A 24,114-nucleotide genomic window follows, 5' to 3' on the forward strand; every position below is an offset into this window, starting at 1 on the left:
TCAGAGCATCAGGGGATCGCCTTAGCAACAGCAAGCGTCCGGTTGCTAAGGAAGCGTACGCCAGTGGTGGGGGCGGGTCGTTAGCAAGTGCGCGTGTGCAGCGGGCCGTGCGTCAGGTGCAGGGACGGTGCTACCCAGCATGCACCGGGCGGGGTAAGGGGTCGGCGCAGGCGCGTTGGGTGTCGGTCGGCGGCGACGTCGCTCAGGTGCCCAGGTGGGGAAGGCAGGTTGTCGAGGGTGATCGGCGGCCCGGCTCAGCGCAGCCTTCGACAGACATGGAGTGAAGCGAAACATGTAGATGTATATCGGTAGACAGCGCAACTTTATCTTTGTGACATAGAGAGAGAGAGAGAGTGAGTGAGAGTAAGTGTAGAGTCTGCTTTATCGACCGAGATGGGAAGCTCAGTGAAGCGATGAGGGGTGTAGTTTTTCAGGAGTAGGTAAAGGCCGACTGGTTGCCCCTGGTTACGGGCTGGTACCTGGTTTGGGAGGGAGAGGAGGGTTAGTTCTGTATCTGCACTGCGCCTGGGGTTTGAGGGTAGGCTGGGGATCCTCTTGGTCCTAAACTTTGCACAGACTGGTGGTGATCTTCAGGATTTTGCGTTCTTTTGGCAGGGAGGGTGGGTGGGTGGGGAGTTCGACGCTGAGTCTCGGAGAAAATGATCCCATGAGGAGCTTCAGGGGGCTTGCTGCGAGTTTCTCCCAGACTTCAGGTGGGTTTGTTGCTCGTGGGTGAGACGCACCTGGGCCAAGGGCATCATTGATGGGAGGCTGCGTGGGGACCCAACGCCGCCAACAACAACAGCAGCAGCAACAACATCATCGCTCAGGGAGGCGAAGTGGCAATGGGAGAAAAACAGGTAAGGCAGCAGAAGATTTTAAAACTATGATAGCGCGCAATGTTCAGCGTTGAGGGTGCTCAGCAGGAGGTTAATGGCGTAGGATGTTCTTTTCACTTTTGATCATTTTAGTTCCAGTTATGGGATTTTTCCATTGTATAAGTGTTTTGCTAGCAACAGTTATTACAATCGTTATTCACTAGATCCAAATTATACTTCACTGAATTAATGACTTTAAGACTTAAAGACCGAATTAAAAACTTAAAAACTGTTCACTGTCTGCTTTGGAAGCTACTTCCTTGTTCTTATATTTCCATAAGTATGTAGATGGACTTTGCTATGTAGTACTGTTAGATTTATGTCTGTGCTGATGTTGATATACACACATTGTTTTCATTTCTTCGGGATGCGAGCTCGATGTTTTAATGTAGCCATTCAGTTTAGCCTAATTTATCTTAGCTCTACCGATGAAACTACTTTTCTTAGTTCTCTCTTTTCCCACCCCCATCACTGACCTTTGTATGCTGCCACACACAAAAAGCAGTGTTTATTTGTGTCTCTGAAGATTTGTTTTGCTTCCTGGATGCCAGTTTCATTCCCAGGTTGGCATGGAGATTGCACAGATATGGTGATAGTAGCAGAACTGTTATCAGGAAGCTTTATTGCTGCATACGCAACTCTTTGCTGGACTTGACTGCGTGCCAGCAAGTCTTGTTATCCTAAAATAGTCAAACTTAGAAGAGAAAGTCCCTTGTTTTCTGTGGACAAGTGAATGTTTTTAGTATCCTTGATGGCAAGGGTTAAAGTTTTAATTTGTAGCTGGACTGTATTCTTTTTCACATCAATCATGTTTGCTTAACAAAATTGTTGAACTGTGTTGAGAAGTAAGTTTATTGTCTTAGCAGAAGAATAATTATTTGTTTTGCTCAGCAGGGTGGCTGATATTCATGTCAACATACTATTAAGGTCAGATTTAAGTAGACTGGCAAATATGAACAGACTTCTAGTATCCATACTTGAATGTGCTTGTCCTAACCCAGCAGGAAAACCTTGCCCAGTATTTCATTGGTTTACAGTTTTGGATCTGAGATAAGATGATCAGGCTTAGTAATGTGAATGTTAGGAGCTTGTGATTCATGCGACTCAAGTATTTCATAACCAGTTTTCGTCATCCTGCAGTGGAAGACAAGTCAATAGGGACACACCCCGCTTAATTTACCTGTGGTTGCTTCCGATTAATAGTCAACTAAAATATTTATCCAAAATAGTTCCTAACAAGAGCTGCCATATTCGAAGAGAAGTGGCGATATTTTGCATAAAATTCAACCAATTATCTTTGAGTAGGGTTCATAACATATAATTAGTAACTGAAAAGGGAAATAATTGCAGGGCTTGGGAAAAGGCAGGGGAGGGGGATCAGGTTATTTACTTTAGCAAACAGCCAGCATGGATATGGAAGGCAAAATGGTTTTCTGTGCAGTAATTGTTCTATGATTTCCAACGTACATGAGTATAATCACAGAATAATGATACTGAATGAGGCCTCTCAGCCATTGAATGTATGACAGTACCAAGATCAGTCTCTTTTCTCCTAGCCCAACAATTAATTTCCTTAACATATTTATCCAATTTTCTTTTGAAGTCTCATGAAGTTTTATGCAGATTTATCTTTGCAAACTTAGTACTGATTGCAGTTGAATACCATTACAAGTCATTTGAACTTTTTCGTAGTTGTGACTAGTACAGTTTTTTTTTAAAGATAATTTTATTTGTAAGGTTGACTTTTCCCAGTCTCTCTAAAGTAATATGCTATACATATATTTATCCTAAGTTCACACAATAATTAAAATGATGGCAATAAGGAAGGGGAACATGTTGCTTTCTATATTGCATGACGAAAGAAGCAACTGTATTAGGGACTATTTCTCAATCTAGTGGTTTGATGTAAGAATGTGGTGTGTGATTTGCACCATAGTGATGAACCCTAGTTTTGCAATTAACTCTCCTAAACTTTTGCACATTGACATCCAGTCTAATAGTGAGCACCATTCTAAATTGTGTGCAAGCTTAAGTTCTATGTGAATCTCTTCAGGATTATTGTGGAATGCTGCTGTTTGTGTCTGACAAGAGATATTTATTTTGTATTTTGGAACGAAAGTATAAAAATGATATAAGAACAGAAATTGATGGAAAAATGATATAGCAGTATTTGTGGAAAGAAAGCAGTAAACATTTCAGTCCAGTACCTTCCTTTAGAATCCAGCAATTCCTGTTTTTGTTTGCAGCTCATGGGGTTCTTTGGTTTAGAAATGAAGTTTGGAATGTTGTGATATATATGTATACACGCTGGAGGCACTCAACTATTTCACTTAGATACTGAGGCAATAGTCATGCATGACATGTTAGTGACTAGCTTCATTAATTATAGATGCGATACTGTAATTGTACAATCTAGCCTTGAAATAAATGAAAGAACAGTTGTCTTGTCTCAGGCTGTTTATACTCTATGCAAAAAAAACTGTTTTCAGCCCTTGGTTATAAACCAATTCATTCATTTTTATTTTTTAAAACTGTCATATGACAAATGCGTCTGTGTACGTAGTTTTCATACATTTTGAATGGTATCCAATTGAGCAAATGCTGTTATGCCTGCATATCCAAACTTTTTATGCTAAAGACTTACATTTGTTCAGTTGCTTGTTGGCCCAAGCAAATGTGCCAGTCCAGATCTTGTTGAATTAATAACTTCCTATGCTGTAAATGTCTCTGGTTCTGCCAAGCACTATTCCGTCAAACCTCCACATGGCTGCTTTTCTTTGCATTAAACATTTTAAAACTGTATCTATGTCAGTGACTTTTTTTGTTTGCAGTGTTTTGAAAAGGTTTTTTTGTTTTATGTCAGTTAATTTACTACCTACTTGAATAGAAAAGCAATGATAAATTGGTATTTTGGATGGCTGTGTAGGACTATACATTGAGAACTAAATTAGTTTGAAGCTTTTGTTTCTGGTTATCTTGGTATTCTATCAGATCGAGAACAGTAAATGGTGATGGGTTTGACAGGTTATCCATAGGATGGATAGCCTAGCATCAATTCAGGACTTCTCTGCACCCAAAAAAAAATTCACTGTGTTGTAAATTGATTTTTGAATGTATAACTGAACCGAATCTGTTAATGCAGTTTTTGCAAGTGTCACTATCTAATACAGCAGGTCAATCTGGTGCTTGGATTATGTGAAACATGAGCTTGTCTAAAAGTTATCAAAGTTTTCTTAATCTATACCAGTAATGACTATATCAAGTTACTTTTCTGAAGTTTTTGAAAGAGATTTTGACTTCCTCAACCTCTGGATTGCCCAAAACATTTGAGAGTTAAGTAAATGGCATTAGATTTTTACCACATATCTGCCCTTCAGTAAATGTATGATGTCTGACCAATATTGAGCTTTTGAAGCTTTGAAATAAGTATACCACATTGCACATAATTATCCATGATGTAATTCGCATATGGTCCTCAATGGCTGTCAATTTGGAACTATTTTGGTTCTTTCTGGTGATGAGTAGTATACAAAAACTGGAAGTGTTTTTCAACGCTGCTTCCAACCGTTATCTATTAACCCTAAATCTTGCTGGAGTAAGAGCAAATGACATTCCCTTACACTTTGTCCAAGCAGCCGTCCTTCATGTGTAAGTCTTGACAGGGATGAGGTAGTTGTGAGTTATAGTGACTATTAGAATTAGTGTATGCTTTGATGTGTTCCTTCCAACTCAAAGCACCAAACTGGTGCTCCCTTCATTCTTCAAGTTCTTGTTGGTGGAAGGAAACGTGAAGGCTCTGCACTATTTAGGCCTCAAGTATAGTACTATGCATCAATTGGCAAACATACTTTTAATTCTAGATATTTTAAAATTATATAGGATATAAAGTTCTGTTTTTGAATAATTAACAGCCATTTTGAGTTTTTAAGAGAGAAATCTCCATTCGAAGGTTAATTATACACTTTGTGATGGAAAATAATTGTCAATAATTCTCTTGTCTCCAAATCCTGTGTCTTTTTGTGCCTCTCCATTGATGAGTGAGGTATTAAACATTGGTCAACGGTTCCTAATTCAATGAGGTGTTCTGAAGTTTTAATTTGGGTTAAGTCTGCCATTGAATGGGACTTGGTTTTTTTGTGGAAATATATATTTCCTCCATCAGTCTTCCATTGTAGCACTTTTAGCTATGATGTAGCTGATTCAATGGCAAATTGAAAAACCTAAAACAGTATTGAAAGTGTTGCTGTTCAGGTAAACATGATACTAAACTGAGCCTTCGGTTTTGATGTTTTTGGTTTTTTTAAGCAGCTTCTCAGTGTCATAACCATTCATTATATGGTGTTAATGACCAAGTATCAAAAGAACCTTTGAATATAAAACTGCAGCGAGTTTTGAAACTATCAGGTTTGTAGTCATGTCTAGAAGCTTTAAAAACTACTTTTAACTTTGTTTAATGGGGTGAACGTGGCAAACTTGCAACTCGGTATCATTGATTTTTGTTGAGGTCAACCACTTGTTAGAATGCAACATTAAAGATTAAGAATGCTTACTCATCTGTCCTGGGTTCACTTTTTTTTTCAGAGTAGCAATGGACACTCCAAATGGAGCCAAGAAGAGATCGTTTCCGTTATTATTTGCAGTCACTAGACCTGGTGGTAAACTGTTCTGTGGGCCTCATTCAAGGCTGAGATATTCTGCTCTGTGCTGCCTCCATATTGAATAACTTAAAGATTTTCTGTCTACTATATAAACATCAACCTCATGGGAGGTGGACAGAAAATCTGTTGCCAAGCTTTTATGTTCACTTTACTGAATTTGTGTCGTTCCATCATGCAAAATTGTTTGTACTTTGTTACAAGTTACTGATTAGTCTAAATAGCCCTAGAATAGAGCAATTAACACTTAATGAGCAGAAGTAGTGGAAAAAGAAAGGAAAATATTTTACTCATAACTTTTGAATGATTTTGCTGACCTGTTGAGCTTCTCGGTACAATATTCCTTTCATTATGCATGGAGTTTATCATTCACTTTATTGTTGAAGAGCTTGTCAGAACATCCAGGGAGCAATATCACGTCAGATGCACCTGAAAAAGCACGTTCAATCTTCCATCCAAAAAAATGAAATTTTTTTCAATCATGCTGCAAGTCTGCCATATGTGTATTCATTTCTCAGAACATTTCAATTAAATTTATCCTGATGCATTGGGGTGATTGATGACCAGTCACTTGTATTGTGTTTTAGTAACTGACTCTATTTCTAACTCTTGTTGGATTTGAGTGCTTTATAATTCATATATATGGACATTTGTAAAAAGTCTATAGTACAGAGGAGGAAGTGTTGGATGTCTTGAAACGCATAAAGGTGGATAAGTCCCCAGGACCTGATCAGGTGTACCTTAGAACTTTGTGGGGAAGCTAGAGAGGTGATTGCTGGGCCTCTTGCTGAGATATTTGTATCATCGATGGTCACAGGTGAGGTGCCAGAAGACTGGAGGTTGGCTAACGTGGTGCCACTGTTTAAGAAGGGTGGTAAGGACAAGCCAGTGAACTATAGTCTGATGAGCAAGTTGTTGGAGGGAATCCTGAGGGACAGGATGTACATGTATTTGGAAAGGCAAGGACTGATTCGGGATAGTCAACATGGCTTTGTGCGTGGGAAATCATGTCTCACAAACTTGATTGAGTTTTTTGAAGAAATCACAAAGAAGATTGATGAGGGCAGAGCAGTAGATGTGATCTATATGGACTTCAGTAAGGCGTTCAACAAGGTTCCCCATGGGAGACTGATTAGCAAGGTTAGATCTCATGGAATACAGGGAGAACTAGCCTTTTGAATACAGAACTGGCTCAAAGGTAGAAGACAGAGGGTGGTGGTGGAAGGTTGTTTTTCAGACTGGAGGCCTGTGGCACTGCACTGGTCACAAGGATTGGTGCTGGGTCCTCTACTGTTTGTTGTTTACATAAATGATTTGGATGCGAGCATAAGAGGTACAGTTAGTAAGTTTGCAGATGTCACCAAAATTGGAGGTGTAGTGGACAGTGAAGAAGGTTACCTCAGATTACAACAGGATTTTGATCGGATGGGCCAATGGGCTGAGAAGTGGCAGATGGAGTTTAATTCAGATAGATGCAAGATGCTGCATTTTGGGAAAGCAAATCTTCGCAGGACTTACGCACTTAATGGTAAGGTTGTAGGGAGTGTTGCTGAACAAAGAGACCTTGTAGTGCTGATCCATAGCTCTTTGAAAGTGGAGTCGCAGGTAGATAGGATAGTGAAGAAGGCATTTTGTATGCTTTCCTTTATTGGTCAGAGTATTGAGTACAGGAGTTGGGAGGTCATGTTGCGGCTGTATAGGACATTGGTTAGGCCACTGTTGGAATATTGCATGCAATTCTGGTCTCCTTCCTATCGGAAAGATGTTGTGAAGCTTGCAAGGGTTCAGAAAAGATTTACAAGGATGTTGCCAGGTTTGGAGGATTTGAGCTATAGGGAGAGACTGAACAGGTTGGGGCTGTTTTCCCTGGAGCATCAGAAGCTGAGGGGTGACCTGAGAAAGGTTTATAAAATCATGAGGGGCATGGATAGGGTAAATAGGCAAATTTTTTCCCCTAGGGTCGGGGAGTCCAGAACTAGAGGGCATAGGTTGAAGGTGAGAGAAAAGATATGAGACCTACGGAGCAACTTTTTCACACAGAGGGTGGTACGTGTTGGAATGAGCTGCCAGAGGATGTGGTGGAGGTTGGTACAATTGCAACATTTTAAGAGGCATTTGGATGGGTATATGAACAGGAAGGGTTTGGAGGGATATGGGCCGGGTGCTGGCAGGTGCGACTAGATTGGGTTGGGTTATCTGGTCGGCATGGATGAGTTGGTCCGAAGTGTCTGCTTTCATGCTGTACATCTGACTCTTAAGTGAATGAGTTGAACTTAGTCTGATTTTGCTGATTTAAACTATATGCATTCAATCAAAAATTGCTTTATTGCTGCTTTTTTTCCCTTAGTAAAGTGAGCTATTAAAGGAAAAGATTCCCTGATGTATACAATTGGTAAAATTGCCCTTCAATTGGTGTACTTGGTTTTTTTGTGATAATAAGCTTCTTGTCCTTTCCCTACTGCAGTCAATGACTGACTTGCAACTGCTTTTATTTTATGGCTCATTTTATGCAGTTTAAAATGTGCCATGGGAACAAGCTTAGGACATCAGATCAAATTTTTGACTTTGCTCAATATTTTTAGATTATATAACATAAACCTCAGAAACAGTGCTTTCAGGTGCAGTCCAAGTGGCAACACCGAACAACTATGTACATCCTCCAGTATGGAGATATAATTGCAGTACCATAAATAGATTAACATTGTAGCTTGGGAGTTTATGGTCTCAAATATCCACAGCTCCTTGTATTCTGTTCAGAGTGCTGATTACGCATGCTGCTGGTGCAAAGTAAAATCAGATGACATGGATACTCAGATGGGCAAATAGTTCTGTCATGTCCACTAGCTCACTGTTTTATATGAAGTATTGATTTTGAAAAATCCATTGTATACATATTTGTATCAAAAGATGATTAAAGGGGTGTCACAAATTACAAACCTTTGTTAAAACGTGAGACCAAATTTTTGATGTCAAACCGGTTTAGTGGGAAATAGTTTTGAATAAATAGCAACCCCTCTTAATGTCATTTTATTCTGATTGGGCAGACAACCATTAACAATTGTTCACCACATGGTAAGCTTGCTGTTATCATACCCTTTTAATGTAGGGATCTAAAAAGCCTACTTGGTCTGGTGTGATCAAGGGAAATCTTGGTAGTCTCTCAAGAAGTGACCCTTGTCCTAAATCAGATGTAGTTTATTGCATGTTAGCTATGAAGCAGAAGTTACACTGATATGGTAGACATTGTTCAAGAGACTGAGTCGTCCTCAAGTGGTAGATCTTAGTCCCTTTTGAGATGTTAAAATATTCTCCCACCAGGTCCATGTGACACATTATCATTGGTGGTATGTATGGCCCTCTCCGGTACTAGATTTTTCAGACCCAGGCCCCTTTGTGCAACAGTAATAACTCACCATATTTTTAATGAAGGCAAAAAGAATTTTTTTCCCCCAAATCCTCCTAAAATACACTAGTATGTACACTAAATGGTTTGATATCGATCTACTCCATTGGGTTGAGATATTGTCCTTTTCCTGTGATTTTAAGTGCACTATATATTGTGAATCTAATATTTCTAATCCAGTCAGTGTGTAGCCTCAGGAACCTTACGTTGAAAACTGCACAGAAATTGGTATTTTTACTCAAAATGGTTGGTGTCAAAGGAAATGAATGTTTCCAAGTAATTTTTCTGAGGATTTTAGGCTCTTCTGGTGCAGAGCACTTGGAAATGTACTTCACTTCCAAGAACATAATGTTCATGCAAGCATAGTCATCACAGAGGAGGATGTGTAGGCTGTTTAGCTCCCTGAGGTTGTCCTTCCATTTTTGGTGATCTCTAATCATGATTTGCTTGTCTTTTATTCCAGATTACTTCATATTCTTCAATAAAAATGTAATTCATTAGTTCAGTATCCACAGATTTTTTTCAGGGAGAAAAAGAATTTTAGATGTCTAGCTTCCTTCATGAATTTGGGAAAAAGCCCCAATGAAAAGGCAGTTTCTAATTTAAAAATTATCCCATTGTCTTGAAACTCCACAACATAGGAAGTTGTTTCTCTTAGTTCTCCTTATTGAATTCCTTTTAAACACTTCGGTGTAATGTTCCCTGAGCTTTCTAAACTAAAGAGAATGTAAGATAAGTTTTTACAGTGCATCCTGTCATTTTGCCTTTATAGCAACAGTATTCTGGGGAATCTGCACTCTCCTAAAATGCCAACAAAGCTTCAGTTGGCTCTCCTCAAAATGTAAGTGATAGGCACATGTCACTCCAAGAGCAAGTATTTCCCCAGTCCCCTCCTTTTCAACCTGGCTGAAGAGGGAAGTCAGGGACAACAGAAAAGCAAAAGAAAAAAGCATCCAATGTGGCTAAGATTAGTAGGATACAAGGTGATTGGGAAGCCTTTAAAAATTAACAGGATAACGAAAAAAACAAAAGGGGAGAAAATGAAATATGAGAGTAAGCTCGCTATTAATATATAGGAAGATTGAGTTTTTAGATATCTAAAAACTCAGACAGAGGCAAGAGTGGACATTGGACCTGTAGAAAATGAGGCTGGAGAAATGATGGAAGAAGAAATAGCAAAACTGAGTTGGTACTTTGCAGCTGTTTTTCCAGTCGAAGACACCTGCAGCATTCCAGAACTTCAAGAGTCAGGGGCAGAAGTAAATGTAGTGGCCATCATTGAAGACAAGGTGTGAGGAAGGTGAATAAATCACCCAGACCAGATGGACTATTGTCATCCAGTTTCCCTATCTCAGTATCAGTCAAAGCAAACACTGAGACACAGTGCGGCTTTACCTCCTTCATTTTTATTCCATGCCCTGGAGGGAGAGACAATGATCGCTCGTGCGTAGAGACATGAGTTCTCTGTCTTCTTTTGAACAGCAGATTCTTAAGGAATTATGTAGTCACTTACAGGGAGCAGCATCCAAATAAGGCAACATCAATATTGATTGGGTGACCGATACAATCAGTGAGCGTCAACAGTAAAAATTAATCCATCTGGCATTGTACAGTAGATGTTCTTAACCTTGTTAACTGGCATTACGTAATGTATGCTTTTCACCTTGTGAACCCACTACCCTTGCCTCCAACACCTCATTGTTTACTGTAAGTTCTTAACTGGTCAAAGTCATGGTAGCTGAGCCTTTGTCAAGCAATCCTAAACTTAACTTTTTTCCTACCTGCTCATGCCTTATACAGTTTCTCACTATACCCCAGAGTTCTGAAAGAGATAGCTAAGGGAGATTGTAGAAGCATTGGTAGTGATCTTTCAGGAATCACTAGAGGGGTCAGGGAGGGTTCTGGAGGACTGGAAAATGGGTAATGTAACATCCTTGCTTAAGAAGGGAGGGAGGCAGAAGACTGGAATCTTAAGGTCAGTTAGCCTGACCTTGGTCTTTGCTTAGATTTTCGAGTCCATTAGGAAGGATGAGATGGTGGAGTACTTGGAAGTGCACAGTAAAATAGAGATATGTCAGCACGCTTTGTCTCAGGGAGGTCATGGCTGGCAAACAAGTTAGACAAAGGAAAGCTAGTGGCCTTGATCTATTTGGATTTCTAACAGGCCTTGGATGAGCTTCCAGACAGGAGGCTGCTAAATAGGATAAGAGCCCATAGTGTTAAGTGCAAAGTGCTGACATGGATTGAAGATCGGCTGACTGGCTGAAGCAGAGAGTAGTGGAAAGGGGTCTTTTTCAGGATGACAGCTAGTGACGTGTGGAGTTCTGCAGGGGTTAGTGTTGGGACCGTAACTGTTCCTGACCTGAATTCTATGTTCTGGAAGGAGTAACTGAGGACATTGTTGCTGAGTCACCCAAGAACACAAGGATAATTGAAGGGATAAGTAGTGTTGAAGAAGCAGGGAGCCTACAGAAGGGACTTAGACTCGCTCAGTGAGTGAGCAAGAAAGTGGCAGATGGAATACTAGACAGGAAAGTATGAGTTTGTGCACTTTGGTAGTAAGAATAGAGGCCTAGACTTTTTTTTCTAAGTTGTGAAAGGCTTCAGAAAACTGAAACTCAAAGGGACTAGGGAGTCCTAGTTCAGGTTCTCTTAACGTTAGCTGCAGGTTCAGTTGGCAATTAGGAAGTCGAGTGTGATGTTAGCATTTATTTCAAGAGGGCTTGAATAGAAGAGTAGAGATACTGTATACTGATAAGGCTGTAAAAGGATCTGGTCAGACTGCATTTGGAATATTGTGTATTTAAAGAAGGATGTGTCAGTATTGGAGCAAGTCCAGAGGGAGTTGACAAGAATGAGCCAAGGATAAAGGGCTTGTTTTATGAGGTGTCTGATGATGTACTCAGAAGTTGAGAAGGATGAGGGGTGGATCTGATTGAAACTTGCAGATAACTGAAGGGCCTGGATAGAGTGGATTTGGAAAAGGGGTTTTCACTGGTAGGAGAGAATTGGAACTGAGGCACACAGCCTCAATGAAGGGGTGCCCTGTTTGAACTCAAATGAGTAGGAATTTCTTTAGGTAGAGGTGGCAAATCTGTGGAATTCATTGTCACAGAAGACTGTGGAGGCCAAGTCATTGAATGTATTTGAGAGATGCATAGGCTCTTGGTAAGGTAATTAAGGTTATAGGGAGAAGACAAGAGAATAGAGTTGAAGAACAGGTCAGCCACAGTGGAGTCGCAGAGCTGATCCGATGGATTGAATGGCCTAATTTTGCTCCAATATCTTATGGTCTGTGCAGTTCCTTAGTTTCACAGAACTACACCATGCACGTTTCTCTTTGAGCCACTCACCAACCCGACTTGGAAATATATTGACATTCCTTCACTTGCTCGGTCAAAATCCTGGAACTTCTTTCACACCATTGTGATCTACTTAAGCCAAATGGTTTACACCATTTCAAAAATGCAGCTCACCATGACCTTCTCAAGGGCAAGTCAGGATATGCAAGAAATGCTGGTCCAGTCAGCAATATCCATATCTTGTGAATGAATACAAAATAAATGGATGGATGACCTCCCACTTGCTCATGTTGAATTCCACCTTGTATTTTGCCTTTGACCTATTCTTGCTCATCTGCATCATACTTAGTGCTTTCTTACTTGGTGACATCTTGCAAACTTGGATATAAAAGTTAATACTTCCATCCCTGTTTTTGTGCATGGTGAAAACTAAGATTCCTGGAGAATCACTATCACCAACTTCTCATGATCTGTAGCTTGGTTTTAGCTAATAATTGCTGCATGACAACAGTATGCTTTGAAAAGATTAATTGGCTATAAAGCACTTTGAGACATCCTGAGATCAAATGAACTGTGTAAAATCAAGACTTTAATTTTCCTCTTCTCTCTTCCTTTCTTTAGATCTCTTGTGATACTTTCATAGAGTCATAGAGATGTACAGCACAGAAATGAGCCTTTGGTCCAACTTGTCCATGCTGAACAGATATCCCAATCCAATCTAGTTCCACCTGCGAGCATCTGGCCCATATCCTTCTAAACCCTTCCTATTCATCTGCCATCCAAACGTATTTTAAATGTTGGAATTGTACGAGCCGCCTCCGCTTCTTCTGGCAGTTCATTCCATACACGTACCACCCTCTGCGTGAAAAAGTTGCACCTTGGGTCTCTCTTATATCTTTCCCCTCTCTCCCTAAACCTATGTTCTCTAGTTCTGGACTCTCCCACCCCAGGGAAAAGACCTTGTCTATTTACCCTATCCATGCCCCTCATAATTTTATTAACCTCTATAAGGTCACCCTTCAGCCTCCGCTCCAGGGAAAACAGCCCTAGCCTATTCAACCACTCCCTATAGCTCAAATCCTCCAACCATGGCAACATCCTTACAAATCTTTTCTAAGCCCTTTCAAATTTCACAACATCCTTCCGATAGGAAGGAGGTCAGAATTGCATGCAACATTCCAAAAGTTCTAACCAATGTCCTGTACAGACGCATCATGACCTCCCAACTCCTGTACTCAATACTCTGACCAGTAAATGAAAGCATACCAAACACTGCCTTCACTCTCCTATCTACCTGTGACTGTACTTTGAAGGAGCTATGAACCTGCACTCCAAGGTCTCTTGGTTCGGCCATGTTGACTATCCCTAATCAGTCCTTGCCTTTCCAAATACATGTACACCCTGTCCCTCAGGATTCCCTCCAACAACTTGCCCACCACCCACGTCAGGCTCACTGGTCTATTGTTCCCTGGCTTGACCTTACCACCTTTTCTTAAATAGTGGCACCATGTTAGCCAACCTCCAGTCTTCCAGCACCTCACCTGTGACTATCTATCTATGATACAAATCTCTCCGTAATAGCAATCACTTCCCTAGCTTCCCACAGAGTTCTAAGGTACACCTGATCAGGTCCTGGGGATTTATTCACCTTTATGCACTTCAAGACATCCCGCACTTCCTCCTCTGTAATATGGGCATGGTCACCATCTATTTCCCTACAGTCTATGTCTTCCATGTTCTTCTCCACAGTAAACACTGATGCAAAATACTCGTTTAGTATCTCCCACATTTTCTGCGTTTCCACACAAAGGCCACTTTGCTGATCTTTGAGGGGCCAATTTCTCTCCCTAGTTATCCTTTTCTCTTTAATGTGTTTGTAATAACCCTTTGGATTCTCCTTAACTCTATTTGCCAAAGCAATCACATGTCCTCTTTTGCCCTCTAGATTTCCCTCTTAAGTATACTTCTCCTGCCTTTGTCCTCTTGTAAGGATTTGCTCGATCTCTCCTGTTTGTATGCTTCCTTCTTTTTCTTAACCAAACCCTCAATTTCTTTAGTCGTCCAGCATTCCCTATACCTACCAGCCTTTCCTTTTACCCTCCCAGGAATATACTGTCTCTGGACTCTCGTTATCTCATTTCTGAAGGCTTCCCATTTTCCAGCTATCCCTTTTATCTGCGAACATCTGCCCTTAAATAGCTTTTGAAAGTACTTTATTGAATGTCATGAACGTTTCTTACAGGCAGTATGCACAGAATTGTGGGCTAGTTCAATTGGTTAGTTTGTGATGCCGTGACACCACCAGAATAGGTTTCAATTTCCAATTTGGCTGAACTTACCCAGAAGATCCTGCCTTCTCACTTTTGAACCTTGTGTGTGATCACTGTCAACTCCCTGTTGTCTTCTCTCTTTAATAACTATCTTGCGTGACTTTTTAACCTAATATTCATAGACATTCCCGTACCAACAATGAGTCATCTCCTTAAATCTTGATCTAAACACAGCATGCCATTTATATGCCAATCTGACACTCTGATCAGCTCATACTTGTCCAAATGCTTAGTTGTTCTCCTCTTGATAGGTTCCAGTAACATCCACCCACTCATCTCATGACTGATGTTAGACTCATGGATTGCTTTGCAAGCTTAATGTGTTGTCATGTTGCATAATGGCTACCCTCAGCAGATCACTTCTCACTTGCGTATATAATATATTGGTGTACAGGTCTAAGACTCAAATTTGAGCAACATCTGAAACTAGATGTTTCACGTTGTTATCAGATAGTAGCAACTTGATTGGTGTTTGCCACGCACAGGATGCTGCCATCAAGCTAGAAAGATGTTCTGCATATGCACCATTTGCATTATGAACGTGACTACTGGTGTGATGGTAGATGTGTGGCTCAAAGACAAACTGATCATATTAAATAATATAGTTCATCAGTTACTTGCATTGAGCATGTTGCTCATGATAACCAAACAGTCGGCACTTAAACTGTTAAGTGTCCAACGGTAGATGTGATTCAACAGTTGGAGTGTTTGCTAAACAGTCTTTTACATGTGAAGAAAAGCATTGTGAATAAAGGTGATGAAGAGGGCGTTTGGTACGCTTGCCTTTATTGGTCAAGTACAGGAGTTGGGAGGTCATGATGCAGCTTTACAGGACATTGGTTAGTCCGCTTTCGGCATACTGCATTCAATCTTGGTCTCCCTGCTACATGAAAGATGTTAAACTTGAACAGGTGGAGAAAAGATTTACAGGAATGTTGCCAGGGTTGGAGAGTATGCGCTAAAGGAAGAGTCTGAATGGGCTGAGGTTTTCCCTGGAGTGCCCAAAGCTGAAGGGTGACCTTGTAGAAGTTAATAAAATCACTAGGAGCATGGGCAGAATAAATAGATAAGGCCTTTTGCCAAGGATAGGAAAGTCCAAGTTTCAGGTGAGAGGGGAAAGATATAAAAAAGACCTAAGGGGCAACTTTTTCACGCAAGAGTGGTGCATGTATAGAATGAACTGCCAGAGGAAGTGGTGGAGGCTGTTACAATTGGAGCATTTAAAAGGCATCTGGATGGGTATATGAATAGGAAGAGTTTAAAGGGATGGTGGCCATTTACTGTCAAAAAAGACTAGATTAATTTAGGATATCTGGTTGTCATGGACAAGTTGGACTGAAGGGTCTGTATCCTTGCTGTACACCTGACACACTCTGACTTTCAATACATGGACAACTAATTCAGGATTGTCAGTCTGATTCAGCGTGGAGCAGTAGTGTGTACTCGGAAGCGCATACATTCATATACAGTGCTCTGTTCTTTGTGGACAGAAAGATTGTGTACACACTGTACCTGTCTCAATAATTTTTAAAAATGACAGCTATTTGCTGGTTCTTTTCTCAGGACCAGTTGAAGTCAACCTGTCTGGTTTAAAATGTAAACAATGCTTGGCAGTTATGTCTGTCATTGTCAACAGGTGCATTCTCAGTAACAATCCATGGACCATTCGGTACACTTGTCAACCAATCAGCATTCTCTTAAAATAAACAGTAAATTTTGTTTTCCCCTACATGGTATTTCTTGAAAATTGTCGTATGAGTGTAGGGTGAAAAGCTTGGACAAAATATGCCTTTTTTTTTTCAGGAGCACTCCAATGTCTGTAGTTTGTATATTAGTTCCTTGCAAAATAATGTGGCATTGTAACTTTGCAAGCCTAGAGAACAGTGGTTACCTTCGACTTTTAGCTCCATTCTCTGCTATGAAAATGTTATCAAGTATTAATTTAATAAGTTTGCCAATTGTTTTCTTATCCACCATGGATTCACTTAAATCTGTTTTAATGAGCCTGTTATACTTTACTGTTGACCTTTACTAGTAGCTTTAATTAATTCCAAAATATGAGCAGTCAGACTTGCTTTTATTTGAATTTATTGTCCAACATTTGGCTCCTGTAATGCTGGTGCTGATACATTATACAAGTAATTGCATGTTTCAAGAAGTGATATATACATTCATGACATATCACTTCAGTACTAATCGAGACAGAGCTTATCCATGCAATTCAGCCTGAATGAGTTCCATGTCACTTAGATTCTGCTCCTAGCTGAGTCAAAGATGACTTCTGTGTCATTAATGAGAATAATGCTGTGATGTTGAAGGTGCTGTCCATTGGGTGTAAACTGAGATCAGTTGGAGCTAATCTGTTTTTTTCTTAAATGGATGTGATAGTTTTTTTGAGCAAAAGTCCTTCCAGTTTTGTAGCTGGCAGTTTTTCCTTGAAACGTTAAAACAAATAAACTGGTTATTCATCTCACAGTGGAATCTTGCTTTCTGTTACATGTCTACTGCCTATCTCTCCTGATTTTTCGAATTACAGGAATTCAGTTTGTGAGATGTAATAAGAGTATAAACTGTGTGGTTGAAAAATGACTGAATCGACTTGAAAGAATTGTTGAACAGGCTCAATGGACTGAATGGCCGACTTGTTCCCATGTATATAATGCAAGTTTTAAAAAAATTCTTCAATTACGTGCATGATCAAAAAATTACCCATCCCAAAAACATTGCAGTGCAAACCTCTAAACTTAGCAGCGAGATGAATAAAAGCAAATATGAAATATCCATCCAGTGAAATGCAGGGCAGTATTGGATATTGGGTAGTCATGTCCACAGTTGAGCTTTTAAAATAAATGTAAGCCAAATTTAATTAACTGCTTTTCTCACATAACTCTTTGAAATGTTTCTATCATATATAATTGCATAGGGACAAAACAGGGCTGAAGCACCATCAGATCCATTTCTGCTTCTTCCCAAGATAACTGACTTCACCATGCCAGTCTTCTACCAATTTAATTCTCCTCTTGTGATATTAAGAATTTGCTGAAGACACTAGATATTGCTAAGATGATTGTTAGGACCATGTCTCTCTCTTTTTCTGTGTTCCTGATTATGGACTAAGAAGGAAAGAACTGTTTTAAAAAGATTGTTGAAGATTACTGTAGTTTCTGAAAACAAGTAACTTGGCACTCATTGCAATTTTTGTTTACATGATTGCTGGCTCAAATAAGAGAGGGTTTGTGAATGAGCTGAAATGAAAATAAGTGGTAAGTGACATTGATGCTACTTAAGTGCTAGGAAATAGCCTTGTCCAGAAAGAGACATTCTAACCATTGCCTTTTGACATTCTCTTCTCTGAGCCTCCCACTGTCAACATTCTGATTATTGCTATTGACCAGAAACTGAACTGAATAGTCATGTTGAAATATGGTGGCTTTTTGTTTAATTTATTCTTGGGTTGTTGTTGACATCACTGGGCAGCATTTATTGTCCAACCTGAATTGTCCAAAGAATATTTGGAAGTTTTTGAAGAGAAGGCTGGGTATGCTGCAACAAGTAATTAATCGTCTCTTACCCCAATGCCTGTCCATCATTTGCAAGATGCACTGTGATAACTCAAGAAGGCTCCCTTCACTTCTGCCATCAAGAGGGACAAGGACAGCAGATGCATGGGCATGCCACCACCGGCAAGCTTCTGTCCAAGCCACATGCCATCCTGAATGCCATTAGATCAAAATGCTGGTATCCCCTCCCACAAATATAATGGATAACCATATATCCCAAGGGTTAGCAATTCAAAATGGTAGCTCCCCATCACCTTCTGAGGCAATTAAGAATGGTCAGTAATTGCTGGCCAAACCAGCAGCACTCACATATGACTAAATAATTGCCATTTTTTAATATGGAGAAATACTCCACAAATCTAGAATCATAAAAACTGAGCAAATAAAGAATTTTTGGGAGATGTGATTAAAATCAACTTTGATCAAGCTTTTAAGGAAGAGAGGGGTGAAAGGGAATTCCAGTGATCAGGGACCCCACTGTTCTGACAGCTGATGCCAATAAAGGGAGAAGACATCTGCAAGGAACCATAATAAAAGCAAACATGGGGTTCTCGGATAATTGGAGATTGCTTTCAACATTTGCTCACAGATGTGAGCATTGTGTACAAATCAAACCTTTTATTGATCATCCCTAATTGTCCTTTCTTTGCAGTGCTCTTTTTGAGATGTTTGGAGTGCTAATGGGTGCTGCAAATTAATACTGTATATTGTATTTCTCAGAAACTAATTTCTTTTGCTTATTGAACTTCTTTCCAAATTCATATTTTAATATTTAACCATTTTAATTACATCTGCTGTGGAACATTCCCAAGTTGTGTATCTCAGGAAATAATTGTTGTGATTTTATTTATGCACGATTGTAGTGCTCAGCCTGAGATCTCTGTGAATCAGATACTGGAGGGCTGGTGTCCTTTTTTTTTGTAGGTAGAGGTGGAAAACAGAAGAAACTTGGAATGAATCTTCCAAGTTCTGTTTAACTTAATTGTTATTGTTTTGTGTTCTGTCTTTGTATTTTTATATGGTACTGAAATATGGTTAGTTGGTTTAGTTAGGTTGGAATGTTTTTTAAAGGCTGATTCATCAGCATCAGGGGATTCTGGAGTTGGTTGATTTGAGGATACCTTGGTTAAATTAACCTTTTCACATATACCCTGATCCTCCATTATTCTGGAGATCATAGCTCATTGTGTTGTACTTCCATTTTAATTTCTGTAGCTCAATAGCCATACCTGCAGTAACTATTGGGCCAAGAATTCTATTTTAGCAGGTCTAGCTTTTCGCAATGTCTAAAATTTTCATGGTATGTAAGTTTTTGATCACATTTGTCTATAAGAAAAATCTGTCATCCCATGGGTTCATTTTTCAAAAACAAATTGAACAAATTGTGTTTCTAAATAGTATGATATCACAGCTATAGAATAACTGGCTGCAGCAAGATTTAAGAGATACTCCTATTTTAAGACCACATTCCGATCACTACCCTTGAGTAACTGAATGAAGCATCTTGGCATGGAATCCGATTTTCAGACTTTATTTTCTGGTTCTTGTCCTTTCTCTGGCCAACTGACTGAATCAATTATTGATAGTGATCACACTGAGCAATGACTCACCAAGGCTCTTAAGAAAGTATCTTCTGAGAGATTCACTGCAGCTAACATTGTTTCATCTACTTGTGGATTTCAAAATATTATTTCCAAGATGCTTGTAGTGCTGGCCATATAAACAGATGATGTTAGGCTGGAATAATTTACTGCAGCCCTAATGAGAAAGTTTTAATGATCCATCCTGGTCAGGTGTTGCAGTTTTGGGCCACAATGAAATAAATAAAGATAATGTAATCTAAAACACAGCCTCAACCGGTGGTCTTATTGTGAAGTTGCTGCCCTTGTCCTTGGTGACAAAGGCTAGTTATCAAAATAAGATGGTTGATAGTCCATGATGGAGTTAAGATATTTTGGCATTGAATTTGTGTGCTGACTACAGGTCTAAAAGTAATTTTTATGCTTGCCCCCTTAACTAGAGAAGAAAATATGTTGCTGGTTAAAGCACAGCAGGTTAGGCAGCATCCAAGGAACAGGAAATTCGACGTTTTGGGCCAGAGCCCTTCATCAGGAATGGCTCTGATGAAGGGTTCTGTCCCGAAACGTCGAATTTCCTGTTCCTTGGATGCTGCCTAACCTGCTGTGCTTTAACCAGCAACACATTTTCAGCTCTGATCTCCAGCATCTGCAGACCTCACTTTTTACCCTTAACTAGAGAATAATGCCTGACGTATTGGATGAAATTCAAATTCTTATTCTCCCACAGCAGCTTGATATTTGATGTGTATGTGTCCTCATTTGTTTTTCCCAATAATTAGTGTAAAATGTGGGACTGCAAAATGCAAGCATGGTGCCTGTGTATCTGTCTTCACCAGATTACTGATGGAATCTTGTGTGTATGTTTGCTTTGTCGATGTTGTGTGTAGCAATCTGACAGGTACCATACCTATTCATCCCAAGTGCAGTAGCAGATGTTTCATGGCATTAACTGAAAGTTGGGGAATTATTATGGGTACTAACTTTAAGCATTACTTGCATGGAATCAATGAATCGTTGCAGAGTGAAATGCTGAAGTTTTCAAATTGGTTGCATAAATTTGAATGAGTAATTCCCAGGGTGCTGCAACAGCTGTTAGAGCTTCATAGTTGCATTTATGAGTGTATTTGCTCAGAATAATCTTGTCAAGGGCTGTAAATATTTTTGGGCTGAATGATTTAAATTAGCCAGTCCAGAAGCCTCAAAAGTATTTTTTGTGAATGGCTAGAGAGTATGCAATGAATGTGCACTGATGTAGCCTTTGTTGAAAACCATATGAAACTGGTGCTGATGATCAATGCTCCTGGACTGAGTTCAGGGGTCCTTTGCTTCCACCAATCTAATTCAATTATTTTGGTCATAATCTAATGTGATTGTTTACCCTACAAAAGGTTACAATATTTGGTTCCTTAATTTGACAATGTGTTATTAACAAGACTAACACTTTTTAACCTTCAGTTCCTGTTTTACACTGTTGTTCAACAGTGACTTAATAGTAGTGATGTTTAGAATAAAAAGCATTCCAGTCTGTACAAGTTTTATGTGGATACTTAAAATGTTGAAAACTAGTATCAAGAGTTCAAGGATATTTTGAAAAATCCTCGCCTATATTCTACGAATGGGCACAACTATTGTGACTTAATATTTATGAACATGCAAACAAAAAGCAGGAGAAGGCAATTAAGCCCTTTGAGCCTGCTTGCTCATTATAGATTATAGTTGTGCACTCAAACGCAAGGTAATTAGGAAGAGTCACATGGTTTCATTAAAGTTAAATCATAGGGTCATAGAGATGTACAGCATGGAAACAGACCCTTTGGTCCAACCCATCCATGCCGATCAGATATCCCAACCAGTTGCTGAGTCTTAGAACTTTATTCCACAAGAGTCAATGCAATCAGAATGGCAGAAAAAGGGCCAGGAAATATAGAAATTCAAAATGCAGATCTCAAGTCTGATATAAAACAGAAACAACAATTTCTTCCAAATCTGTGATAGTGGAACATCATTTAGAGCTGGACTGGGAGGGAGAGACTATTCAGAAAAGGGTGAAAGGGAAACAAACACTATTCAGATTTGCAGGGTGCCACAGTACCTCATGGTGATCACCAATGGTGATGCCTATTTGGGCATCAAGATGGGAAACTGATTTGCAGAGAAAAGTTTTCAGCAACTGAAAGATAAACCCTGAATCATTTCAGTCCTGGAGAGGGGATATGGGTAGAGCCAAGCAGAGCAGGATAAAATGCAAGATGCATGAATCTACTTCGATAAGCAGTGCCACAGGAACTTTCACATGAATCACTGAAACAGTTGATCATTGAATCAGGTTAATATTTGATCTAAAGGATTGGAAGGACAATTAAGCCACCCATAACCAATGTCCAACTGTGGATGAAGGTTAATCTGTAGAGCTCCTATGCTTGGATTTTTGGAAGGCATTCAATGAAGTGCCACCTCAAAGACTGAGAAAAATAAAAGCATATTGTGTAAAGGATAACATTAACATGAATAGAATGTTAGCTAGCAGTAAACAATAGGCATAAATAAATCATTGACATGATATGCCAAATACAGACGCATAGGTGTCTGTACTGGGGCCTCAATTTGTCATGAATTTAAATTTACTTGGATGAGTGAAGGAAAAGCATTGTTTCTAAATTGTTGAAGACATCAAAATATGTAGGACGGTATGTTGTGAAGAAGACAAAAGTTGCAGATGGATTTAGTGAGTGGGTGCAAATCTGGTACAGAACATAACATGGCAATACTGAGAAGTTCTTCATTTTGGTAGGAAAAATAAAAGAATCAAAGTATTAAATAGAGAATTGCTGTGCAACTCCAAACTACAAAGGGATGTATGTTCAGGTGTGCAAGTCTCAAAGTTGGTGTGTTAGTTAAGCATGTAACCAAGAAGGCTAATTCGATCATTGCAAGAGGAATTGGAAATAAGGGTTTTATGCTTTAGCTTTCAAGGCATTGGCGAGACTGCTTCTAGCAAACTGTGCAGTTTTGAACATTTTTTATTTCAGGAAGGATAGAAATGCATTAGAGGTACATAGGAAGAAATTTACTCGGTTGGTAACTCGAATGAGCTGGTTGTCTTGAGAATATGTTGAACAAGTTAGGCTTGTTTTCACACAGGTTTAGAAGAGTATTGGATGACTTGATTGCGTTCTTTACCTCAAGCAGGGGACATGCAGTCGTTGAATATTCTAAAGATGGAGGTGGTTAGGTTCTTTTTAGGCAGGGGAGCCAGGGTTCTCGGGGATGGATGGAAATGTTAAATTTGAAATGCAAGCAGTTCAGCCATGATCTTGTTGAAAGATGGAACAGATTCAAGAGAACATAGAACAGGCCCTTCGGCCCACGATGTTGTGCCGAACATTCGTCCTAGCTTAAGCACCTTTTCATGTAGCTATCCAATTGCTGTTTAAAGGTCACCAATGATTCTGACTCTGCCACTCCCACAGACAGCGCATTCCATGCCCTCAACACTCTCTGGGTAAAGAACCTACCCCGACATCCCCCCTATACCTTCCACCCTTCACCTTAAATTTATGTCCCTTTGTAACACACTGTTGTATCCGGGGAAAAAGTCTCTGACTGTCTACTATATCTATTCCCCTGATCATCTTATAAACCTCTCTCAAGTCACCCCTCATCCTTCGCCATTCCAATGAGAAAAGGTCGAGCACACTCAACCTATCCTCGTACGACCTATTCTCCATTCCAGGCAACATCCTGGTAAAACTCCTCTGCACCCTCTCCAAAGCTTCCACATCTTTCCTAAAGTGAGGCGACCAGAACTGCACACAGTACTCCAAATGGGGCCTTACCAAGGTCCTGTACAGCCACTACATCACCTGACGACTCTTGAATTCAATCCCTCTGCTATTGAATGCTAATACACCATAGACCCCAAGATCCCTCTGCTCCTCCACCTTACTAAGAACCCTACCATTAACCGTGTATTCCGCATTCTTATTTGTCCTTCCAAAATGGGCAGTCTCACACTTGACAGGGTTGAACTCCATCTGCCACTCCTCAGCCCAGCTCTGCATCATATCTAAGTCCCTTTGCAGCCGACAACAGTCCTCCTCACTATCCACATCTCCTCCAATCTTCGTATTGTCGGCAAATTTACTGACCCACCCTTCAACTCCCTCTTCCAAGTCATTAATAAAAATAAAAAACAGCAGAGGACCCAGAACTGATCCCTGCGGAACTCCACTTGTAACTGGGCTCCAGGCTGAATATTTAACACCTACCACCACTCTCTGACTTCGACCAGTTAGCCAGTTCTCTATCCAACTGGCCAAACCTCCCACTATCCCATGCCTCCTGACTTTCTACATAGGCCTACCATGGGGAACCTTATCAAATGCTTTACTAAAATCCATGTACTC

At 39.9% G+C, this 24,114-nt stretch overlaps 1 protein-coding gene across 1 annotated transcript in view; it reads left to right on the forward strand.

Moving 5' to 3' along the window:
* The first annotated feature begins 643 nt into the window (after nucleotides 1–643).
* The window catches only part of ubtd1b (ubiquitin domain containing 1b), a 103,728-nt gene continuing 80,257 nt past the window's right edge, over nucleotides 644–24,114 (forward strand). Inside the window, exon 1 of the mRNA XM_060842218.1 lies at nucleotides 644–860. Coding sequence (XP_060698201.1) covers nucleotides 764–860 — 97 coding nt within the window. The 5' untranslated portion in view covers nucleotides 644–763. The remainder of the gene's footprint in view (nucleotides 861–24,114) is intronic.

The sequence above is a fragment of the Hemiscyllium ocellatum genome, chromosome 22 (assembly GCF_020745735.1).
Source record: "Hemiscyllium ocellatum isolate sHemOce1 chromosome 22, sHemOce1.pat.X.cur, whole genome shotgun sequence".
NCBI classification, from domain to species: domain Eukaryota; kingdom Metazoa; phylum Chordata; class Chondrichthyes; order Orectolobiformes; family Hemiscylliidae; genus Hemiscyllium; species Hemiscyllium ocellatum.